This window comes from Chelonia mydas, chromosome 9 (assembly GCF_015237465.2).
Source record: "Chelonia mydas isolate rCheMyd1 chromosome 9, rCheMyd1.pri.v2, whole genome shotgun sequence".
Classification (NCBI taxonomy): domain Eukaryota; kingdom Metazoa; phylum Chordata; order Testudines; family Cheloniidae; genus Chelonia; species Chelonia mydas.
The window spans coordinates 42,452,733-42,477,151 of NC_057855.1; the positions used below are offsets into that span (position 1 = coordinate 42,452,733).

At 43.3% G+C, this 24,419-nt stretch overlaps 1 protein-coding gene across 24 annotated transcripts in view; it reads right to left on the reverse strand.

Annotated features, from left to right (window-relative positions):
- Positions 1-24,419, reverse strand: part of ST6GAL1 (ST6 beta-galactoside alpha-2,6-sialyltransferase 1) — a 256,245-nt gene that overhangs the window by 127,937 nt on the left and 103,889 nt on the right. For 17 of the 24 annotated variants that reach the window (XM_037908155.2, XM_037908158.2, XM_043522963.1 and 14 more), the window contains 3 exons: positions 22,462-22,563; positions 18,820-18,994; positions 10,202-12,798 (listed from right to left, as the gene is read on the reverse strand). In XM_037908155.2, coding sequence (XP_037764083.1) covers positions 12,557-12,798; positions 18,820-18,994; positions 22,462-22,563 — 519 coding nt within the window. In that variant the 3' untranslated portion in view covers positions 10,202-12,556. Of the gene's footprint in view, positions 1-3,519; positions 3,602-10,201; positions 12,799-15,276; positions 16,516-18,819; positions 18,995-22,461; positions 22,564-24,419 lie in introns of those variants that run through there. The other 7 variants (XR_006284034.1, XR_006284037.1, XR_006284036.1 and 4 more) reach the window with 2 other exon arrangements.

The following is a 24,419-nucleotide window of genomic DNA, read 5'->3' on the forward strand; positions in this document are numbered from 1 at the left end:
CAAGTTCAGTGAATGAGAACTGCATGGGACAAAAAAAGCTTGAGGGTTTAACTCTCGGATCCGTGTCTGCACTCCTCTGTTCTTTCCTCTCATGTCGGCACCATTATCGTAGCCCTGACCTCTTGTGTCAGCGATCGCAATTCCCATATCTTCCAGCTTTTTAAGAAGCACATTTGTCATACAGCTCCTGTAGTATCATCAATGTCAATCAATTCTAGAAAATGCTCTGATAGTCACCATTGCAGGGACATTTTCACTAGGTTCTGTTGTTGTTACAAAACGCACCATTGAAGTCATTTGTTCAGTATGGCTGATGTCAGGTGTGCAGTCCAGAATAACAGAGTAATATCTTGCTGACTTCAGATCTGCCACAATCTTCTGTTTGACTTTTGTTGCCAGTAACTGTATGATCTCATTTTGAATTGTTTTTCCAAGGTAGTGGTGTGTGTACATTTCTTGGGTGAAAACAACAAGGAGTCCGGTGGCACCTTAAAGACTAACAGATTTATTTGGGCATAAGCTTTTGTGGGTAAAAAACCACTTCTTCAGATGCATGAAAAGTTCCACTGGCCTCCTTGTTGTTTTTGTGGATACAGACTAACACGGCTACCCTCTGATTTCTTGGGTGGTGACTCTTCTTAGATGCTCCTTGAGTACAGCATCAAACTCAGCCATCAGCTCCACAATTTAAAGGAAGTTTCCATTGTTTGGCACATACAGCTGATCTGAAGTGCCACGCAGTGCTAGGTTTTGGGTAGCAAGCATTCTCACAATGGCAATGAGCCTTTTCAGAACATTTTGCCAGTAAAGAGACTCTGATGCAATCTTCTCTTGATGCTGATCATCTATGGTGACCTTTAACCTTAGTCTCATCTCAAACTCTCTCCACCTATGGAATGCTCTCTGGTGATTTGCTGCCTTCTCATGGCATGCCCCAGATTTCAGGCCAGATTTTTCCAGACCTTTGTTCCTGTAGAACCCAATGTGGCTGGAACATTAGACTGGAAGAGTTTGCAACAAAAACAGTATGCAGCATTCTGGGTTTTTGAGTACATAAGCCATGGCCTCTCCACTTTGGCACCATTGGGAATTTCACGTCAGCAATGTGTTGGACGGAAACTTACATTTTCATTGTCTTTGAGGAACACAAAGTTTTTCACTTGCTATGGCCCATGCAGTACAAGGAAGTCCCTCAGGCTACTGCTCAAGTGGATCCACAGTCCTGGATCATCTAGACTTAAGGAACTAAACTCAGCAGCAGCTGTTTCTTGTGCCTCCACCACACTCTTCCCTGATCTACACTTTTCTTCAGGAATGTGCATGGTTACATCCATTTGAGATGGAGATATGGATGCTGCAGTAGCTGCCAGGTCACCTGCACTCTGACTAACTGGAAGATAAGGCATCTCCTCACCACTCAAATCCTCATTGGGGCCGGAAGGCTTGCCGTGAACATTTGTGTCTATGTATCTTAGGAGAGCTCCTTCCTGCTTAGATAGAAAATCTTCCTTTGCTTTCTTTCTTTTTCTGAATGCTGCCCCAGAGGGGCGTTTTCTTCTTTCACTCATGACTGCTGTTCTGTGCCAGCTATAGTGGGTCTCAACACTCAATTGAAGGGGACAAATAAGCAGGCTGGTAGCTGGGCCTGAGTGACGGAAGATATCAGTGTCTTAAAGCCCTAACTGGCTCTTTGTACTTCAGTTGACTGCCTTTTCTCCTCAAGAGGGTTCAGGGAAGCAGCAGGAAACAGGAAGCTCCTTGAGAAGCTGGTGTTAATCACTCCAGGCTCCTGGGGGTGCTAGAGAGGTACATAAGAGGCTCCTCCTCCTCTCTCTCCCTGCAGCTCCTGCTGCTTTCTGTTATTCCCTCTCACCTTTTCTCCTGCCTGCCTGTTATGGCTCTTGTGCCCTCCTTCCTTCACCACAGCACTCCACCATCTCTGTGCATCTAGAGCAGAGAGAATACAGATGCACCAGCAGCAGACACAATTTTCTACACTCAGGGTCCTAGTGGCGCTCCCCTTGCCCAGTCTGGCACCTGAGGGACCGGTGCTGTTCAACATCTTCATAAATTATCTGGAAAAGAGGGTGAACATTGAGGTGGAAAAATTTGCAGATTATACTGAATTATTCAAGATAGTTAAGTCCAATGCTGACTGCGAAGAGTTACAAAGGGATTTCACTTAAACAAGGTGACAAATGGCAGGTGAAAGAGCAACAAATGGCAGATGAAATTCAACGTTGATAAGTGCGAAGTAATGCACATTGGAAAACATCATCCCAACTATACATACAAAATGATGGGGTCTAAATTAGCTGTTGCCACTCAAGAAAGAGATCGTGGAGACACCATGTCTCGTTCTTTGAAAACATATGCTCAATGTGCAGCGGCAGTCAACATTGCTAACGGAATGTTCGGTATTATTGGGAAAGTGAAAGATAATAAAACAGAAAATATAATGATGCCACTATAATAATCCACCCATGGATTACTTACATCTTGAATACTGCATGCAGTTCTGGTTGTCCGATCTCGAAGAAGGATATATTTGTTTTGGGAAAGGTACAGAGAAGGACAAAAGAAATTATGAGAGGTATGAAACAGCTTCCATGCAAGGAGAGATTAAAAAGATTGGAACTGTTCAGTTTTGAAAAGAGGTGATTAAGGGTGATATGATAGAGGTCTATAAAATCATGACTGGTGTGGAAAAAGTGAATAGTGAAGTGTTATTTACCCTTTCGTATAATACAAGAACTCGGAGTCACTTGATTAAATTAATAGGCAGCAGGTTTAAAACAAACAAAATGAAGTATTTCTTCACACAATGCACAGTCAACCTGTAGAACTCCTTGCCAGGGGTTGTTGTGAAGGCCAGAAGTATAACTGGCTTCAAAAAAGAATTAGATAAGTTCATGGAGGATAAGTCCATCAATAGCTATTAGCCAAGATGGTCAGGGATGCAACCCCATGCCCCAATTGTCCCTAAACCTCGAATTGCCGGAAGCTGCGAGTGGACAACAGTGGATGGATCACTTGATATTGCCCTGTTCTGTTCAGACCCTCTGAAGCAGCTGGCACTGGTCACTGTCAGAGACAGGATACTGAGCAAGATGGACCACTGGTCTGACCCAGCATGGCTGTTCTTACGTTCTTATGTCTTTTAAAGTCTCTGAAAAATTATTAATTCTCTGTCAGAAGAACCCTCCCTTCTAATCAGTGGCATGCTGTCTGGAGTGGGTCAAGAGCACAAGTGTCAACTTCAGGGCAGACTGTCAAAGAGCAGAGCACAAACCCCAAATTTGTTGTATGTTCTATAATTAGATTTCACCAACCAAGTAACAAGTGTGAAATCCTCAAGCATGATAACAGTGTTAACATGAAGTCACAGACAACCCCCCTTGGGTACTCCGATTTGTCTTGCCACTGAGGCAAGCTTGACTTTGTGATAGATGGATGCTTTACACTAGAGATCACAAAAATATTCAGGTTACTCCCAGTCCCAAAGGACCAGTCACTTACCTGAGGTCAATTGTACTCCAGATCTCAACCAAAGACACTGCCTGTAGCCAATTCTGTAGTAAACTACGTAAAGATTTATTAACTAGAAAAAAGAAATGAGAGTTATTTACAAAGTTAAAGCAGGTAACATACACAGGCAAATGAGTTGCAGTCTTAGGTTCCAAAAGGTAATAGAAACTTCTATAATAAGCAAACTTTATATGTCCTTTAGCGCTAACTCAGGCTAAACAGCTGGGGGCCTTTTGCTTATGCTAAGTGATTCTTGCCCCTCTAGAGTCCAAGCAGCAAAAAGAAACAAGTTTCTCCTTGACAGAGATTTTTATCCCCTTCTCCCCAGAGTCCAAGGTGATGGGATGAGGAATGCAATTAACAAAGTCTTTGTTCTTTGATGTATTATGGCTCATTTGGTTTCAAAGACCTTCATGTTGGGCAGGACTTAACGTCTTCCGTAGGAAGCCAGCATTTGCATTAGTTACACATTTATGGAGGTTTACAATGCAAACATTTGCTATTACCTTATAACACGAGGTACAGATAAGCAAGACCAATACCTGCAGCATCCTAGAAGCTATTCATAAAGTGTACACACCAAACACATCCTTACAACTCTAATATTTATCTTAACAACACCAATACACAGGTGTGCCAGACTGGTTTCCAGCTATGCATTAGTCAGGGTTCAGTGAGGCCTGGGGCCTTAGCATGAGCTGGCAGCTGGTCTGCCAGCATCACAATCAGATTTAACAAAATTTTATAACAAACCCCACAGGGTCAGAAAGCAGCTCGATCCTATTTATCTGAACTAGATGGAACTTTTTATCTGAGCCAGAGCCTGTTTTCTGTTCCATCACTCCTGCATCTTACCATATTGCTAATGTATAACACTATCATAAAGGGGTGGAGGATCAAAAAGATGGTAGATCTTGAACTTGAAATGCTGTACTGATCAAGTTACCACAAGAACAATAACACTGTATAATACATTTCTGTACCTTCATGTCCTCTACCTTTTCAATCCTGCACCTGGAAATAGGTTAACTGCTTTTCTCTATTGTCCATTCTCAACATCATCTCTTCTTCCTGCCACCACTTATGCATGGAACAGCGTTCCACTCTGTGTGCCAAACACCTTGTCTTCAAAACCCACTTCTTCTGGGACTTCTTCCTATGTTTATTCTCTTGCAAATCTAGTCCCCAGACCCCTGAACTATTGGCTCATCTAATGTGTCTGTAAGCTCCTCAGAACAGGGATCTTGTTTCGACTTCATGCTTTTTGTAAGGCATTGGGCATATCTACGGTGTAACAAAAATAGCTCTTTATACAGTATACAGAGCAATGCTTGATGCTGGCAGTTCCCAAGGAGCTGAGTAGTATCCATTTTTTCCAGATGATGATATTTAAAATGGGCCAGATCCTTAACCAGAATAAATCAGCATTTTCTGCATCAGTAGAGGTACACCAGCTTACACCAGTTGAGGCTATGGGCCCTGTGTCTTTACACATTCTGCTCTTAAAGAATAATTTTCTTACTTTCAACCCTGTGCTGATTTTTAGACCGCTAGCCTTCTGGGCCAAGGTCTGTCTTGATATTTTTGTAGTAGCATGTTACTACTGTTTAAGCAATATAAGCCAAGAGCAGAATTTGGCTTGTGCTAGAAGCTACTAAACATCTACCAAGTTACTTGCAGTAGAATGCACAGTAATTCTGAGATGTTGAGTTTTTCCTTTTTCAAGTTGAGTGCTGTAGCCAGGGTGGAGCACCAGATCCTCAGCTGGTCTATGGCAGCATAGCACACCACTGAAACGTTCACTTCAGTGAAGACATGCAGATTTATACCTGGTGAAGTTCTGGCCTAGAGTTCTAAAAGCCTCTTGGGAGGGCATCTTAAAATGACACACAGATCCAACCAGGAGTGCTTCAAATGCTGGTCAGCAGTGCTGTAGGGTGTAATGTGACAAGGGGCCCAAAGAAAAGAGACAACAGCAGAAATGATGAATACTTCTGTAGAGCTTGATGGTTAGTTACAAAATTGTATCACTAATTTCCATACAGGTGGGTTTCTATACAGTGAAGATACAGTAAATCAAGACTTACTGGGCCTGACTCTCCAAATCAGAATAATTTTAGCATTTTACACCCTCTGCACAGGTATAAATGGCCTGAGTCTTTTGCTCTGCACCTTGTGCAGTCACTCATACCAGTGTAAAGTGGCTAAAAAGGCTTCCAAAGCAGATGATAGTGTTACACCCACATCACACAGGTGTAAATGACTTTACAAGATGCAGAGCAGGGGAGAATCAGGCCCAAGGCGTATGGCAGGGGAAATGACCCGTACTGGCTAGTGAGTTTGTTTTTATACTACAGATAACTCTGTCTAAATATGTAGGGCTTCCCTTTTTTTGCTTCTCAAATAGCTTGCTCTGTCTCTCTGCAGTGAGCAGCATCACAAGCCTCTTTAAATCATCACTGTTTGTTATCTGAAACAAACATACTCCCATTTTTAGGGCAAAGCCAGTGAAATATCTGTGTTGGGATATCATTTATCAATCATAGGGCATGACTTCAAACCTGAGGTCACGCATTGCTGATTTCAAGTGGGAATGAATGCATCAGGTTTCCAAGTTCTGGAAGAACGAAACCATGTAGTGCCGGAGAATACAAGTACGTAATAGTTAGCCTAAAACCAGCAGCATTAATGTAACATGAAACATTACCACGGTATTTTAAAAGAGCTTCACACTTTCATGTGGATGAAATTAAAAAGATCAGTGATCGCACAGATCTAATGACATTCCAAGGCATCATCTAGCACTTCCTGTGTTAGGTGCCGTTCTGTATGCATGGATCTGTGAAAAACATCAAATTCTCTGTCAATTGACACAGGTCCTCTGACTATAGCTGCGTCACAGCTGGTGATCAAAAGTCCTGTCCTAATCACTGCTCAGAAACAAACCAATATGGCTTTCAGTTGAAGCTTTCAGAGTGGATTATTATAATAGTTTATATACTGAAAGTTCAGGCACCTCATTGACTGCAATTCACTGAGTTCACAGGCTGCAATTCTCACTAAGGCCAGTGAGGTTTTTTTTAGATCCACACACACTGTCTGTAAACTCAAATCAGTTAACTTCGTTACCCACTGAACAATTCCTTGCTGAACTTTCAGAGTGAACATTGTAATTAGTGGGTGGTGATTGGTCCTGAAAATTAATAGTCCACAGTAAGGAAACTCAATGTTACTCTGCTCAGTAGCATGCTAATGCTACCTTTTTCCCCCCAATACCAGTTCTTTCTAAATCACTTATGGTTCATGAAGGAAACGCAACTGTAGTTTCTTTACCACTCTATCCACCCTATCTAGGCAACTGTAGCACTCACTACATCTTCACTGACCTCTGTAGTAAGTACTGCTTTAGTTTAAGGATTCAATGCATCTAAAACTGGGGTTTGTACGAAATCCTAATGGAAAGTCACCCCACACTCCGGACATCTAAAACAAGATTTTTTTTTGTAATAGAGTTTGTATTTTTGCTTACTTACTAAATACGGGGATGATCTCTTATTACGATGTACTGGCATGAACCCTGGATTGGCAGCACTAGCTTGTGCAGGGAATAGCAATCTCACAACTTTAATGGATGCGTCAATTCTTTTAACGAATTTAATCTTATGAAGGGTTAATCTTTCTCCAGTTGCAGGCTCTTTCTAGTTTTAGAATTATAGGTCATTTCAACTACTTTTTTAATCCATAGAGAGATAGGCTCTCAAAATTGCTAGTAGAGACTGATTCACATAATGCAATTGCATACCCATCCAGCTGCTCTTCAGGGGATTTTGCGCCCACAGAAATAATAGTATCTAAGAACACTATTTGCTGGCTGGCTGAAGTGCTTGTCATGTGCAAGCATTGCTTTATTAAAGTCTGTAATAATAGGTGGAGCATTTAATATGGGAGCTAAGTGTCATTTAGTGCTGAACAGTGCAGTGGAAGAGTTTCACCAGGAAAGTTTTCACTTGCAAGTAATCCATGAAGCGTAATATCTGCTATGGCCATGGAACAGTTGCATCTTCAGGGAGAGGCAGAGGAAATAAAGGAGCTGATATCTGAGACACTTTTCAGTAGAAAGACTCAGAAGTGGGCTAGATAAAAGCAGCTTAGATCTAATTACTAGGATGCCCCTCTCAGGCTTCTACTTGGACAGAGATAGAGTGGTAGAGCATGTGGAAAAATCCGGTTGGCTTCCATCTCCACTGAAGCTTTTATGGGTTTCCTCCTGAAGACTGTGAAGTCTCTTTCATAGTACTGGATGATTCAGATAGCTATTACCTTTGACACAGCTCTCTTTTTGCTTCGCCAAGGGATGAGTTGTTTTACATTCTGGTTTTGACTGAGACGATGGTAATCGCTGAGCGACGAAGGTTTATGGATCCTGCAAAGAACCTGTTAGTAAGACAGATTTGGCTCTTACTGATACACAACTTAAAAGACACTTGGAATTTATAGGTTTCAGAGTAACAGCCGTGTTAGTCTGTATCCGCAAAAAGAAAAGGAGTACTTGTGGCACCTTAGAGACGAACAAATTTATTTGAGCATAAGCTTTCGTGAGCTACAGCTCACTTCATCGGATGCATTCAGTGGATGCATCCGATGAAGTGAGCTGTAGCTCACGAAAGCTTATGCTCAAATAAATTTGTTCGTCTCTAAGGTTATTTGAGCATAAGCTTTCGTGAGCTACAGCTCACTTCATCGGATGCATCCACTGAATGCATCCGATGAAGTGAGCTGTAGCTCACGAAAGCTTATGCTCAAATAAATCTGTTCGTCTCTAAGGTGCCACAAGTACTCCTTTTCTTTTTGGAATTTATACTAGATTTGAATGCTTGAATGAACCCGGAGCTGATTGTGAGGGGCCCTAACACTGTGCTACTCAACCACTTTGTTTAATTCACGCAAAGTCTGTATTTCCAAAATTCAAGTGCAGCTGATTCTGCAAACCTTCGCTCAGGTGAGATAACCTTATGGGGCTGGCTCCTGCTTTCACTGAATCAGTGGCAAAATGATTGATTTTGTGGGATGAAACTCAGCTGGCAGGAAGTAAGGGCACTGTATGGATTGTCATAGACGAAGGGCCTAATTTTGCCTCTGTCATGCTGAGTACTACTTTGCTTACCAGATGGTCCCCTCCCAGGCTGCATTAGGACGGTCCCATCCAGAACCCACTTGCTACCTCACTGGAGACATTCACCAGCAGCCTTTTCCCCAAGCACCAAGGCAGGTCCTATTCCTGTCAGGATGTTCCTTTCTCTCTAAAGGCCCACAACACATCTAGCCTCTATCGTGTTCTCCCCCTTACTTCTTATATCCAGCTTTCCCTTTCCCAGCAGGCCTTGCTCTTCATCTACAATTCCCATAAGAACTGGGAATCACATCTCTCAGAATTCCCTTGCTATGCTGGGCTGGCTCCAGGCCTGAGTTTACAGGGACAGCACACCCTGTTTCAAATGGTTATATATGACAAATAAGGGTCTAATTCTGCCTCCCTCATTCATGGAGGAGTATTTTAGCACACAGCTAGTCCCACCGACTTCAATGGGGCTGCTTGCTGAGTGACATACCTCTAAACATGAGTAACAGAGGCAGAATTAAGCTCTGAAATAGCATGAGGAGGCTAGATTGCGTCTGGTCACCTGTAGATGTTCTGCTGCCCCACAAGAAACACAGAGGATGGGATGGGAATCCCCAGGACCTGGCCTGTGGTTCTGCTCAAACCTGGGGAAAAGGAGGTGTAAGGAGCTTTCCCCATTTATTTGGCCTGTAAATACCAGACAGAATTTCAGTCTGTGTTCAGGGAGCTGCCTCCCTGCTCCCACTCAAAGTCAGCAAGGAGGAAGGTGGGCTGGGGCTCTACCTTGCTCACCCAACATCCACAGAGCCAGCCAGTCACATGTAAGAAAGTGAGCTGCATCTAGTAATGGAGTGTAGTTTTGTGGACACTACCCGTGCACCTCTCAGAGCTCCAGCAGACTTTCTACTAGACAGACAGGGATGTCAGCAAGAAAGATGGGAGTGGAATGGAGTTATCTGAAAGATTAATTCAACCAGATTCTGAAATAAGAACTTCAGCAGCGATGGAATTGGTAAACATTTGCCCATATTTTTTTTTTTTAAAAAGCCACCATGTTACAGGTACTCCCTTTCATACAAGGTCCAGTTTGAGACTGGCGTGCAAAGGCAGTGTAATGATCAGTGCAGGCAGCACCTCCACCAACAGGTGGTGCTGTATCTTTACCTTAGTGGTGTTGTCTTGTTTTGATACTATGTTGTCATCTTGGTTGGGATGGAGGTGGCGCTAGGAGAAAATTGAATCCTGTCTGTATGTGCTGAAGTTGTTACATAGTGTCCCAAAAAATCCTTGTTGACCTGGAGTTGTCAGCAAATATCGTGTAATAACCGTTATTCAAATTCCTTCTCCTATTCACTGAAGATGCAACTTGGCAGGCTGAACTGTCACACTATTTGCAGCATCCCAATACATCCTTTGATTTCTACAGTAACTAATACAGTAGAGTGGTGAGGGAATGTTTGCTATGTCTCTTCTGAATTATTCCTTCTCTCAAACTTTTGCAAACCCATAAATGGAAGGTAGGAAAAGGAGGGGGAGAAATTACACAACATTTAATATCCTGATGTTAGTTTAATTTAAAAATGACACAGAGACCATCTCTTTAAAAAAAAAAAGACACTATTACAAATTGTACATCTTCTTTGGATCCTTCAGTATTATTTCAAACTATTTTAAAAGATCAGTATTCAGAACATTTTTAAAAATGCTGAGTTTTGTACTTCCACTTAAAATTTAAAATACCGCTACAGAATTAATTCAAACAGCTTGATGGTTTCATTCTGTACAACAATGGAAATTGGTAATGAGTCACAGATCGGAACTCACTATTATCCCGACACAGCCTTTGCAGAGCTGTACACACATTTAAAAAAACATTCTTTAAATGTTGGACCAGATTCTGATTTCATATACATTGGTGTAAACCCACTGTAGTCCCTTTAGATTTACACTGGTTTATGGAGATCAGAATCTGAGCCAATGTCTTCAAAAGGTTTCATTAAAAACAACAGGAATTCTCATTTTACAAGTACCATGATGCAAATTTTCTCACTGGTACCTTATTCGGTTAAGCCCTGATCTCACAACTGGATCTGCACAGAGTCCCGCTAAAGTCAACTGGTCTCCACATGGAATGCAAGGGTTCCTCTGTAGATCCAGATCAGTGGTGGCCAAGCTCTCCCATGAATCCAGTGGGTCATACAATACAAGTTTAACAGAAGGCAGAATTTAACCCAGTGGGTTCTTCACAATGGAGACAAAGTCTGTTGCTGTGCAACTGTTTTCCTACCACAGGGATGCATATTATGGACAGCAAAATTAGCATCTACTTTCTGCAACTAAAACCATTAAAACCCATATCATTCAAAACCAGATATATGACATTACCAACTGAAAGTTAAATAATATCGACTTTGTCATATATGTAGGTAGGATCAGCAAACATCATATTAATTGTTGAGCATTTGTACTTCCTATAAGGTGTTCCAGCACTGGCACAATGCCACGGACCTGAGTAGGGTTACCAGTGTACACAACAGAAGAGTCTGACCCAGTGGCTTCAGCTTGGAAGCGAAGATCCTATGAATCAGAATCATGAGAAAAGGGGTAGTGGATCTGGAATAGGTGAACAGAGGGAAGGGAGACAACCGAGGTGACCCCTCTGCACAGACGAAAGAAGAACTATGATTGGGGGAAATCTAAAAAACTACTCCTTTCATGAGCTCTGGGGACAAAAATCACATCAATGGGGCAGGAAGGAGTCAAAGCTCTGCCCCCCTCCCTTTTGCACTGGCTTGAAGAGCAGAGTGCAGCTCCCCATTCCCAGCTGCTATTTCAAGAGCAAGTGTAATGTGCTCATTCTCTGCACACTTGGAAAGGGTGTATCTCTGTGTGTGTGTGTGAGAGAGAGAGAGAGACTGACTGACTGACTATCTAAATGTCAGGAATATCTAACAAAGGTCAACTTGAATAGCTCATGAAACCTAGAAGGGGAGAACTGGTTTGCACCTGGCTAGAAGCCCCATGGCTTATTTAGTTGCCTGTGACTATGTGGTATTATTGTCCTAAATTACTAATGGGGAGACTTTCACAGGGCACAAATGGCAATTAGGCACCAACCCCCATTACAATTGCAAACTGCCATTTATGCCTTTCAAAAATCTTCCCCAAAATGATTTGGAATTAAAATATCCCGTGTCCCCAAGAGGATGCTACATTGAACAAACAGTGCTGAGTGATCATCAGACATTTAAATTCAATTTAGTAATTCATTGAACATCATAACTTTTAAAAAGGTAAAAATTCCAAAACAAATCAACACTGAACACTTCCTCTTTGATTGGACACAATCACCATCACAATTCCAGGATATAAAAGACTGTTTCTCAAGGTTGGTAGGACGATAATGCAAGTCATAGATTTTAACTTGTTGAACTACTGCCTATCTTAGCAGGCAAACTTGACAGTGGGTCCATAATCGTAGGCCTGTCTTTAAGGAATCAAGAACCATGGGATTATTTTTAGCCACTCTTTATTAAAAGGGGCCAAATTTTCTGCTGTTCACGGAGTTCAGCGGAGTGACACCAGCAGTACGTTGGTTTAACTGCATAGAAGAAAACTCAGCTGGCCAACTGCAGCTGAAGGATACTCAGCCCCTCAGACAATCAGACCTACTAATCTGACTGGAAGTTCACACAGTAGATATTGGATAATTGTGGTGGAGGATGTGTAATGCTTTCTGCTATTGTACAGATCGGAGAAGTTGCATCACAGGAATCCTTAATGTAAGGGGTGCATTATGGAAGAACTGTCAAGGCACATCAATGTTTAGGCCTAAAAGTCTCAACAATATCCTTCTAAAAGTGCTTTGAAAATCAACAGAAGTATCTATGCACAGTAGAAGTTGAGTTGCTAACAGTGCATGTTTCTGAAGCCAGGCAAAGTCACTTTCCCATGAGTGTAAATTAACTCATTTTGGCCTTGGTTAACACGCTTCACCAAGTTTTTCTCAAACAGCAGTGGATGGTAAGCACCCATGGTACAGGCGTAGTCATGGTATCTCTGGTAATAGTGGCAGATGTCTGTCTGTCGTTTGGAAGGGAGGAATTCATAAATATTCACTTCATCACAGAGGGTCATCATGATCACAATGCCTGGCAGGGGAAGAGCAAGAACCAGTTAGTCAACCGGGGGGCAAAAAGGTTATGAAACCAACCATCTTCTTGATTAAATGTGAGACAGGAGGTTTATGCGAAATATCCCCTTCTGTCTCCCAAGATGGGAGGCGGTGGGGTTTCCCTGCAAGAAGTGGTCTTCTTAAAGTTCAGACCACATGGAGAGGGAGAAAAGGCTGTGATTGGAGGAGGCTACTTTCTGAAGCTCCTTGAAGTCTGCACAATTGTTGAGCCACTTGCTCATTCACACACAAATTGGTTACACCTCCAAAATCACAGATGCTGTGACTGGCAGCTGCATCCTGTCAGACACGGCACAGTCTGCCCCATTAAAGCCTCATGGAGATACTGTGTGACAGCAATATGCCATGAGTTATAAGATCAGCATTAAAAAATGCTACTTCTTCTTGATAGCTGGGTGAAAACTTGCCGAGTAGCCAAGCATGCACTATATCAGTGGTTCTCAAACTGTGGGTCGGGACCCCAAAGCGGGTCGCAACCCTGTTTTAATGGGATCACTAGGGCTGGTTTAGACTTGCTGGGGTCCGGGGCTGAAGCTTGAGCCCAACCACCTGTGGCTGAAGCCAAAGCCTCAGGGCTTCAGCTTCGGCCATCGGTGGCGGGGCTCAGGTTACAGGCCCCCCGCCCAGGGCAGCGGGGCTGGGGCTTTGGTCCCCTCACCTAGGGCGGTGGGACTGGGGCAGGCTCAGGCTTCAGTCCCCACTACTATTTAAGTTGGCAAAACTGGCCAGTCTCAAGTCTAGGGGAGGGTTTTGTGTTGTGGGGGAGGAGTGCAACACCTCACCTAATGAATGCACAGCCAGTAAAAATCACAAATCTAGAGAGGGCTTGTTTTGCAGTTCAACACCATTGCACAGTATGCTACTCTTCAAGCTCAAAGCAATTTCCCTAGATGGAACAGTGTTGCCCTCATGTGTCTTATGTGAAGTATACAAGCAATTCTAGAATGCAGTTAATAATGATGATCAGCCAGATTCCATGGTATGTTCTGTGCAAAGCAACTGTTAAAGGGGGAACAATTAATCCAGGTTTACAGGCTGCTTTCACCTTGCTAAAGCAGCACAAAGCACCCAGGGCATACCAGGGAATCTGGATCAATATTTATTTTCTAGCATCCCACTGAATTATGCCGAGTTTCAGATCTGAATGTATTTTGTGACATCTGGAAGGACGACTAGGGAATCTACTAATGCTGCACAACAAATTCTTTTTAATTTTGTGACTACTTTGTCAAATTGTAGTCCCCATTTTTAAAAAAATATTTTGATCAGACTTTACCATAAGTAACTATTTCCACTTACATGGGGCTTTCCAAAGGTTCCCAGAGCATACTGAACAATTTAAGCTTCACATCATCACTGGGATACACAATGTAGTTGTAGCTGTGTTGGTCACAGGATATTAGAGAAACAAGGTGGGAGAGGTAAGCAGAGGCTACTTACTGCAACTGGAGGTTCTTTGAGATGCGTGGTCCCTATCTGTATTCCACACATGGGTACGCATGCACACCATGTGCCTGAGTCCAGAAATTCTTCAAAGCAGTCTCCATTGACCCGCACATGCGCAGTAACTCTCCTCATGCTCCTGACTGAGACTATAAGAGGCAGTGTGGGTTGACGCCATTCCAGTTCCTCTTCTTACTGCAATCCAACTAGATCCAAAGCAGAGGGGATAGAAGGTGGGTAGTGGAATACAGATAGGGACCACACATCTCAAGGAACCTCCAATTACAGCAAGTAATCTTCATTTCTTCTTCAAGTGCTGGTCCCTATGTGTATTCCATATCTGGGGGACTCTCAAACAGCACATTCAGACCGGAAAATGGTGTGAGGAAACCGGCAGCAGAGAGGTTTGTAGTACTGCTGTTCCTATAGCTGCATCCGCCATTGCTGCTTGAGTTAGAGCATAGTGTGATGTCAAAGTATGGATGGAACTCCAAGTTGGTGCCCTGTAGATGTCTTGTAGTGGAACATCCAATAAGGATGTCGGGGAGGCAGCTTGTGTCCACGTGAGGTGAGCTGTGATACGCCCAGGATAGGGGAGCTTCGCTGTTTTGTAGCATTCTGAGATGCATCCTGAAATCCACTTAGAAATCCTCTGTAATGATATAGCTTGTCCCTGTGACCTTTCTGCCACAACAACGAAGAATCTCGGAGATTTTCTAATGGATTTGGTTTTCTGCAGGTAGAACGTCAGGACAAGCCTGATGTTAAGGGAGTGAGGTCTCTTTCCTCAGAAGAAGCATGGGGTTTTGGGAAGAATACAGGTAAGTATTGATATGGAACTCAGACACAATTGTGGGACGGAATCTGGGATGTAACCTAAGGGAAAGCTTCTGCTTGTGAAATACTGTATAAGGAATGTCTGCCATTGTGCCATTGTGCCATCATCACAACAACGAAGAATCTCGGAGATTTTCTAATGGATTTGGTTTTCTGCAGGTAGAACGTCAGGACAAGCCTGATGTTAAGGGAGTGAGGTCTCTTTCCTCAGAAGAAGCATGGGGTTTTGGGAAGAATACAGGTAAGTATTGATATGGAACTCAGACACAATTGTGGGACGGAATCTGGGATGTAACCTAAGGGAAAGCTTCTGCTTGTGAAATACTGTATAAGGAATGTCTGCCATTGTGGCTACGAGGTCACTGACCCTTCTTGCCAAAGTGACGGCTACTAAGAATGCCACCTTCATGGACAGGGGGATCATGGCACATGTTACCAGAGGTTTGAAGGGCAGGCCTGTAAGTGTTGAGAGGACAAGGTTAAGGTCCCATTGAGGCACAGGTTTAATAACCAGTGGGAAGTGTCCTGATCAAGCTCTTCATAAATTGAACCATGGTTAGGTGTGTAAAGATAAAATGTCCTTCCACTGGGGGGAGAAAGACACTAAATCGCTGTTAGGTGTACTCACAGTGAACTGAGGGTGAACCCTGAGCTCTTCAAGAAGAGGAGATAGTCTAGGATAACTGGAATGCTCACAGTATTAAGTGACTCTCCTCATCCAGCCTCTCCTCATCCAGAAAGGACTAGAACTGGGCTCAGTCTTCCATGGGGAGTTTGTCTTTACATTCTGTAGGCCTGGTGTAGGTGTTAAAATTGTATTTTGCTAATAAAGCTTTGTAATCAGCTATACAAAACTGGAGGACTGAAGAGGAGAAAACGTTCCTCCCAGGAGATCCACTCTCTTTGAGCCTTTATGGGCCAAGGTAGATTTTTGGTAGCATGGCTGAGCTCTCTCTGTAGTCACCTGTACCACCAACAAATTATGGGCAGGATGAGAAAACAAGAAGTCAGCATCCTTAGCCGGCACAAAATAGCATAGGGGCACAAGATGCTGGTGTGTGCTAAACCTCTCTGGCTGGTTCTAATATGGCCTGATTAGTTTGGAAGGGCCACCCTGATCGGTCCCTGTGGTTGTAAAATGTCCAGTAGTTGATTCTGAGGGTCATGGACCTCCTCTAGATGAATTTGTAGATCATTAGCGACCTTGTGCAACAACTCCTGGTATTGCTGGTTGTCATCCAGAGGAGAGGGCAATGAAGGAGTGACAGGGGTGTCCAGAGATGATGATGAGGCCCCCATCGGAACCGGTTCTGGTTCTTCCTCCTCAGACACATATGAAACCAGCTGATGAGAGGAGGAGGAGTGGTATGACTCCTGAGAGGGGTCCAGGCACCTGCAAAAAGGAAGGATCCATTGCTCATGGTGGCCCCCCTGAGAATCAATATTAGGTGTCCCTGGGAGGGTCATAACCAGACAGATAATAGTGTCTTGGCTGTCTGTTAGGGCTCCTGTGCCTCCACAGAGATACTGGTGCAGCTATCTCCTCCAGCTCCTCTGATTCCATCAGTACTGGGGCTCTCCTGTGTGATGGATAGAGATGGGACTTCTCTTGAGACAATGGTAATGATTTCCCCTCCAGGATAAGGATGTCTCTCAGGAGGGCAGGGCCCAAAAGGAGTGGAGACTGCAGGTAGGGGAGGAAGACATCCTCTCGCATTACAAAGGTCTCCACACAGCCTGGAGTCCGAGCAGTTCCCACAGAAACTCCTGAAGGGCCCAGTTCATCTGATGCAGCCAGGCTTTGGATAGATGAGATGGTACCAATGAGGAATACTGTCGGAACCAGCGGCTCCTTCTTTTTCCTTGTTTCTTGAAACCCGGGACCCTGGGCATAGTCCAGGGACTGAGGACGATTTCGCCTGACTGGAGAGGGGGAGTATTCTATTCCATGTTAACTAGAATTCCTAAGCTAAGATATAAACTATTTACAAATAAATTTTACAGGCTGTGCAACAACAGAGGACATGATTCTGACTTAGGCCATGGGGCAGTAAGAAGAAACTGGAGAGGTGTTGATCTGCACTGCCTCTTATATCCTCAGTCAGGCACATGAGGGGTGTTATTGTGTATGTGTGGGTCAATGGACAATGCTCTGAAGAAACTCCAGACTCAGGCATGTGGCATGCATGCATACTCATGGCATGGCCTTAGCAGGTCAGATCACAGCCTGAGTGGTTATGAGGGTCCCTGCACAAAGGGCTTGGCCAGTGGGGCCATAGCGGGTATGCTGGTCCCTATGTGTATTCCACACAGGGGAAGAATATCTTTTATTGGACCAACTTCAACTGGTGACAGAGACAAGTTTTCAAGCTACAAAGAGCTCTTCTGTAGAGGTCACCTGAAGAAGAGCTCTGTGTAAGCTCAAAAGCTTGTGTCTCTCTCTCTATCATCACTGGGAGACAGATTATACTCATTTTACAAATGGGGAAACTGAGGCATAAAAAAGTCAAGAGACTGAGCTGTGCAGGAGTCCTGCCTTCTCAATCCCTTGCTCTAATCAATAACCATTTGCTTTGTCTTTTCCTTCTAAAATTAGCTGTCTCCCCCATTACACATTAGTGTTGAACAGGAGCCAGAAATAATTTAATAGCTTAGAAGGCAGAAATATGAGTTTGTAGAAAGAAAGAAGAATTCTGACTGGCAGAAATATGATCAGCTAACCTAACTTTGTTAAGGTCTAGTTCTGCGCCTACATGGGGTGGGGGGCAATATCTTACAGTATGAGTGCCCTCTTGCAAGCAGTAGGATGGTAACCAAAGCAGAACAATTTTGGCACCGACAAAGCAAACAAGACGACAACTCCACTGTAAGTGGTTTTCTTATAAATCGCTCCTTAGCGGTCGGTTCCTTTTCATTTAGTTGCTGATTAAATGAGGTTGTGAAGAGGAGAAAACCTGGCCACAATAGAATTTCTGTCTGGGAGGAAAATGGACCTCTTTACTAATGTTTTGAGATTAGCACAAGGTGATGAAACAAAAGGGCTTTAGAACGAGAGATAAGGCTGGCTGAGGGGGAATTACTTACCATTTTTACAGCTATTATGAAGTTCTGAAAACTTTTTCCCCTTATCAAATCTTTCTTTTTGAACTGTGCTTATCCCATAATAGGTAATGGCTCATCAATTTGAAAAATAAAACTATTTGTTGACTCCAATAGAGAGCTGATAAATTTATTCGCTTGTTAAAATAAAAAAGTAATGAAAAGGAATAGCAGTGAAAGCCCTGAAAGACTTCACTGTGCTTCAGATCAGACCAGATATGAGTTGCTCTTTTCCTATTGGCTAGAAATGCTGGTGACCAGTAAAAGGTGATTGCACCTTTTATTGACAATTGACATTGTTGCACCTAACATTGCTGCATGCACCTGTGTTTGATCTGAGTATAGCTATTTCTGGAGTCAGTGCTACACAGAACAGTTTGAGAGCCGCTGCTGGGAAATGCTGATTTCTAACATAATTAAGCTGCTGTTTTGAGATGGGAAACATTGCATTTTACAGAAGTTGACCATTGTTAGGAAGCTCTAAAGGGCTGCTTTGAATCTGATAAACAGAAAGCACAACCATTATCAGCGCTTCAATAAACTGAAGAGCCCCTTCCAAAATTAATAAAGTCAAATATTTACTGGGCAGATACATTACCAAGCATTCCAGAAGAAGGTGGATTGGGCTGAATATCCTCCAATGAGTTCTCCTGCAGGATATCCCAGAGCTCCCACTGCATTTTTGGGTTCAGGATATAAAAGGGCTGTTTCGGATGTCTGGTACGATACTCCTTGTAGTTTGCAAAGAAATTGTAGTCTGGTTTTCTGTACCACTAAAACAGAATTAACAAGTCAGATCCTTTCCCCCCTCCCCTAAGGACAAGATCTCTCATAAAACACCTAAGGAATCTACTATTGCTCTGCACTGCTGCGGGATCCAGTAACTTATGTTTCATGTAACAGGCTGCCCTTCAAAATTCCACCTGCATTCTAATTCAGAGGGCAAGGTGCTGATGGAAGAGCTAGCATGCACCAGACGGGTGAGCCCATGGCACCCATAACGGAATACAAAAGTCTACAACAATATCCACTGTGTAACTTTAAAGATGCTGTGAAAGAACTTTCTTTACAAGTGGAATGTAATTTGACATGTGTATCATACCAGGCTGTATTGCAATTCACAAAGCAATGTAGGCAAACGGCACTTTTCCCTCCCTTCTTGCAGTCTCTATTATAAGATACCCTCATACTGAAGACTGATGGGGAACCATCTCATCTTTTAGTGGTCTGTTATGGAGTTCTAATCCTTCTAAGTTTCTCATCTCTAATGCATTAAGATCTTCACATGTCAGTGGTTGGTGTGTCAGTGATCCAGTTCATAAAAGTGTCTTACCAACTACTCCATTTTTATTTGCATTTAGGGTCTGATCCAAAATTCAGTGGAAAGAACCCCAAGGACTTCAATGGACTTTGGATCATTAATGGCTGCCGGATATTTAAATTGGGAGATTCAGGGGGAAGCTACATGATATTTAAATTGGGAGATTCAGTGGGCTGCTTGCTACATGAAAGCAAGCAGCCCACTAGCAATAAAATCTGGAAAAGATCCCATTTCTTCTCCTCTCCATTCCCAAAAATTTTAGGAGATACTACCTCTCTCCTTCTAGAATACCCAGCTAGCAGGACTATTCACGTGGCCTAGAAAGACACTGACAGGACAACCTTACGTGCAGCGCGTCATTTTTATACCATTCTCAATTGTTATATTTATCTCAGAGAACAAAAGGTCATATTCCAAGGCTAGCACACAAGCATCTTTGTCACAACATAGCACCAGAAGATGATAATGTACAGTATGTGCAGTGAACTGTAATTGTGTGTATTTGTGAGCTTACAAATTTATAAGCTTTCCTCTCACTACCTTACTTCAGTAAAAATACTGAAGGAGAGCTCATGTTTCTTTAAACTCTGGGACCATCTAGAAGAGAGGAGGTTTTACTAGGCAATAAGTACCAGCCTAGCTCATTAGAGGCTCTTAAGCATGCTACATACATACCCTTGCTTCGTTGGACTAGACAAAGGCTTGGACATTCAGATGACATTTTATAAGCAATGTCTCTGACCAAGGAAGTAGTTTATAAACACTCATTTATAGTTAATTTCCAAATGACTTCACTTAGATTCTAATACACTAGTACAATGCTGCGAAGTGGGCTTTAGGAACACTGCAGGGACTCCTTGTTTAGTCGTATCTGTATCCATTCAAAGTGAAGAATGCATGGAAGTGTTTTTATAATCCTTGGCTTTCTAAAAGTTAAAAATGATTGTGAATGGGAACCAATCTGGTAGGTGACCTCTGAGCACACTTCCCGCATCGGGCTCCGCACATGAGATAGACATTTCCTCACCTATCTCCTCCTGGTTCGTGGATCACTCTGGGGCTTAGGTTGGGGATAGGTGTCCAGACACCTAGAGTGGGGTGCAGTGGGCATGCTTGAAGGCAGAAACTTATTCTGGAGGGAACTTTTAGGCTGAAAACATAAGTGTCAAGTTTAGGTGCCTACAGAATTCAGCAGGAGTTTTGTGGAGCCTAAAAATGGGATTTACGATCAGGACCTAAGTGACGTGTTCCAGGTGACACAGGAAGTCTGTGGCAGAGCAGGGAATTGAACCTAAACCTCCCAGTCTAGCACCCTAACCACTGGAGCAGCGTGCCTCTCTTTCCGAAAGATGACTTTCAATCACACAGTCCAGGGTTTTAGGCCCTGCTCCGGGAGAGGGAGGACGGTTGTTTCAGAGTCACGTCTTCTGTCTGCTAATTACACTGGACTAGCTTTTGAAGCTGTTGCAGTTTATCACTTTGCATGCTTTGCTTGCTGAGATTGTTTGATGTAGTATAATCCTTAGCTTTGTTATTGTGCTGCTTTAGTGATGATCCTGTGCTTTCTGGCTCTGGACTATTATGCTGAAGCTCCATAAAATAGCATATTGACAGAATATTAACTTATTATTGAAACTGTCAAGGTAACTTATTGTTTTGTACAATGATGTAACTATTGCCTTCAACTGAGATATTCCAGTGCAAATCAGCAATGAGGAGACCTGACAGAAAAGGGAGAACAATGAGGTCTTGTACCCTAAGAAGGCTAAATCAAAGGATGGTGCAGTATCTCTGATATTGAAATTCTTCTTCAGTGCAAATGCTGAGAGGTATTTTTTATTATTTTAAAAATGGAACAAACTCTCTCCCATTTCTGACTATACAGACTGCACAGTCAAAAAACACACTGCAAAGCGAGAAGAACCGCCCTTGGTTTTATTTTCTTATAATTTAAAGGGAGAGATATGGTTCAAAGCTTCTGACTTCTGATTGGAGGAGGGGGGCACAACAGCATACAGTTCTGCGATAAAGTTCTGAATATACTGCCCACATGGGTGATCTACCCAGTTACTGAGAGAGGGAGATGTGATGACTGCTAATGGAGCTATTGTGCAGCTACTTTGCAGTCACTACACAAGTAACTCCAGTTTATGAATCCAATACCTACAAAACTCCAGCTGACATGAGTAAGGGAATATGCTGGCCTTTTAATAGAGCTTTCTTATCAATTATAAGCCATTAAAATATACCTAATGACAGACTGTTGCTTTCAAAACCAAAATGGCCACTGTGGTCAGACTGTCCAGCCTACCTTTTGGGTTCTTGAGACAGTGAAGACTATTACTCTACGGCAAGCTTGAGAATGCTATGTACAATAGTGGTCACCCTGATGTGAGATCAGCCAATGGGAAACTTACTGTGGCAATAAAAGATAGACAACTCAGGGCCCTTCACCCTTGCCTGGAAAAGACACACATTTCCTTTGAGTAGGGCTATGATTTTGTCATGGAAGTGTTTTGTCATGGAAAGGGGGCAAGCTGGGGACCTCAGGGGGAGGGGCGGAGAGGTGAGGAATGGACAGTGAGCCTACCCTGCACTCACCATGCACCAGCTGCTCCTGTCCTGTGGGGCTGGGCCTGACTCCCCACTCTGGGCACTGCAACCTAGCACGCAGGGTTGCAACATCACATGGGGGCATTTCATAAACTTTACTCAAATTCAGTTTCCCTGACTGCTGTGACAAAAATCATAGGAGCTGATCGCATGCAGGGATGGCAAAAGGCACTTGCGAACACATACACTGCTACATCGAGCATGCCAACTTTAAAAGGAATGATCCTCAGCATGCAGACATATATGGCAAGAAATGAGGTCACAGATACCCTGTAAATCTCATTTACTACACTGTTCTTCACTTACCTGATGAATTTCTGCATGATAAGGTGCTGGATCCCAGACAATTAAGATTCCAGTATTGTACAATATATCTGTAAGGAACTTCTGCTCTTTGACAGTTACAAGCTTGAATGAGAAAAGGAAAGATGATTACTAACACAGCAGAATATGTATCAATCTGTGGAAGGTCAGGCAGTCAAGTATTACTAAGCATAGCTCTACCCATCGACTACTAAGGACAACAGGTAGGATTGATTGAAGTTCAAAAAGTGCTCCATTATCCTTGGATTATACATGCTATAGAAAAGGTATTTCCTTGTGTCAGCTAGCAACCATGCCCTGTCCTTTTAATTCTGCTGCTACTCCTGCCTCCAGCAGGTCAGGATGTAGTGGAATGTCAAAGGAGCAATGGCTGCATATCTATGCATGTCACATCCCTCTTTCTACCTGTCTTTACGCAGAAAGGAGAGGATACGGGCCACTCACAGCAGCTTGAAGCATGTGTGGACTTCAGCCACTAAAACTGCAGTCACTCAAATTAGCTGGGAGAAGAGTAGTAGCAGTAACTGAGACATCTAATTCTACATGCATTTCTCCAACTTTGTGGAAATTACAGACACTCTGCCAAAAAGGAAAAACAGATGGATAAGGCAACAGGCTGCTCAGATCATATTTCATTAAAAAAAAAAAAAAGCATGCATGGGGCAAGTTTTAACAATCCACACTTCACAGTCACGCTAAATACAAACTCATGGAGTTACACTCAGAATAATGGTCCAAGTGTCAATTTCCCCAAACAGCCACTAGCGCTAAGTTACAATGACAAAAATCAGCCGGGGGCAGTTTTATCCTTTTAGTAATCCAACAACTGCCACAGGGCAGGTGAGAGAGTTGAACTGGGGAAGTCCACTTTGGAGCACTGTTTACAGGAAATAAACAGGGGCTTGTCCTTTTATTCATAAGCACAATTCGAACAGACGCTTCTTGTTAACATCTGGTTAGGAAGAGGGCAGTCATAAAACCCTGACTATGCCAGACAGCCCCTCAGAAATCCAAGCCAAACGGGAGCTACTTCAGAATGAGTTGATTCATCTTTTTAAATATGCTATTTCCCCCCAGCCATCGCTAGCATCCAATCGCTATTCTGGCTGTCCCTGTCACCAGTACATCACAACCATGTCTGCCTGGCCATTCCAGATGCTTATTATTCTATAAATGAAAAAGAGTTTGCTGGTGTATGTTCTTAATTTTAAAAAGAGAGAGAGAACATTAGGTTTGAGGCCCAGAGTCCTGCCATGCGTACTGCATGGCTTCCTCAGCCTACACCATTTAAAACATTTCGGTCACTTTTAAAAACGAGGCTGCTGAGTTTGAAAGTGCAGCTTGGTGCACACAGTCCTTTGCAGGTGCAAATGACAGGATTTAAGTTTTTAACTCCCAGGCTTGTGGGAGCTAAAAGCATTTGGAGAGGATGGGATTGCAGGGAGAGGACGAGGAAGAGTGGCAGAGAGTAGCAGTGACCGTGGTGTCAGACTGGGGTGAAGGCAGGAAGGGGAGGAGGGACACAGCAGAACAGAGGGAGAGGGGATTCTTGCCAGATATTTTACAAAACAAAATGGGTCCTTTTTAGCACCATCCTGGGCAGAGGAGAAGGTGGGCTGAGAAGAGCGTTTCAGGAAAGAGTCCACGTGTCGGTAAGCGTAGGTACGAAGTGCAAGACTCACAGTGCAGGGTCATGAAGTGAGACGTTATAAGCTGACAGGAGAGAGTTCTCCCATCGGCTTAATAACTCCACCTCCCTGAAAGGCAGTGACTATGTCGGTGGGAAAAGCTCTCCCACCAACATAGCGCTGTCTACACCGGTGCATAGGTCGACATAACTACATGGCTCAGGGGTGTGGATTATTCACACCCCTGAACCAAGTAGTTATACCAAAGTAATTTTGGAGGTGGACCCGGACTCAGAGAGGGGAAGAAGAGCT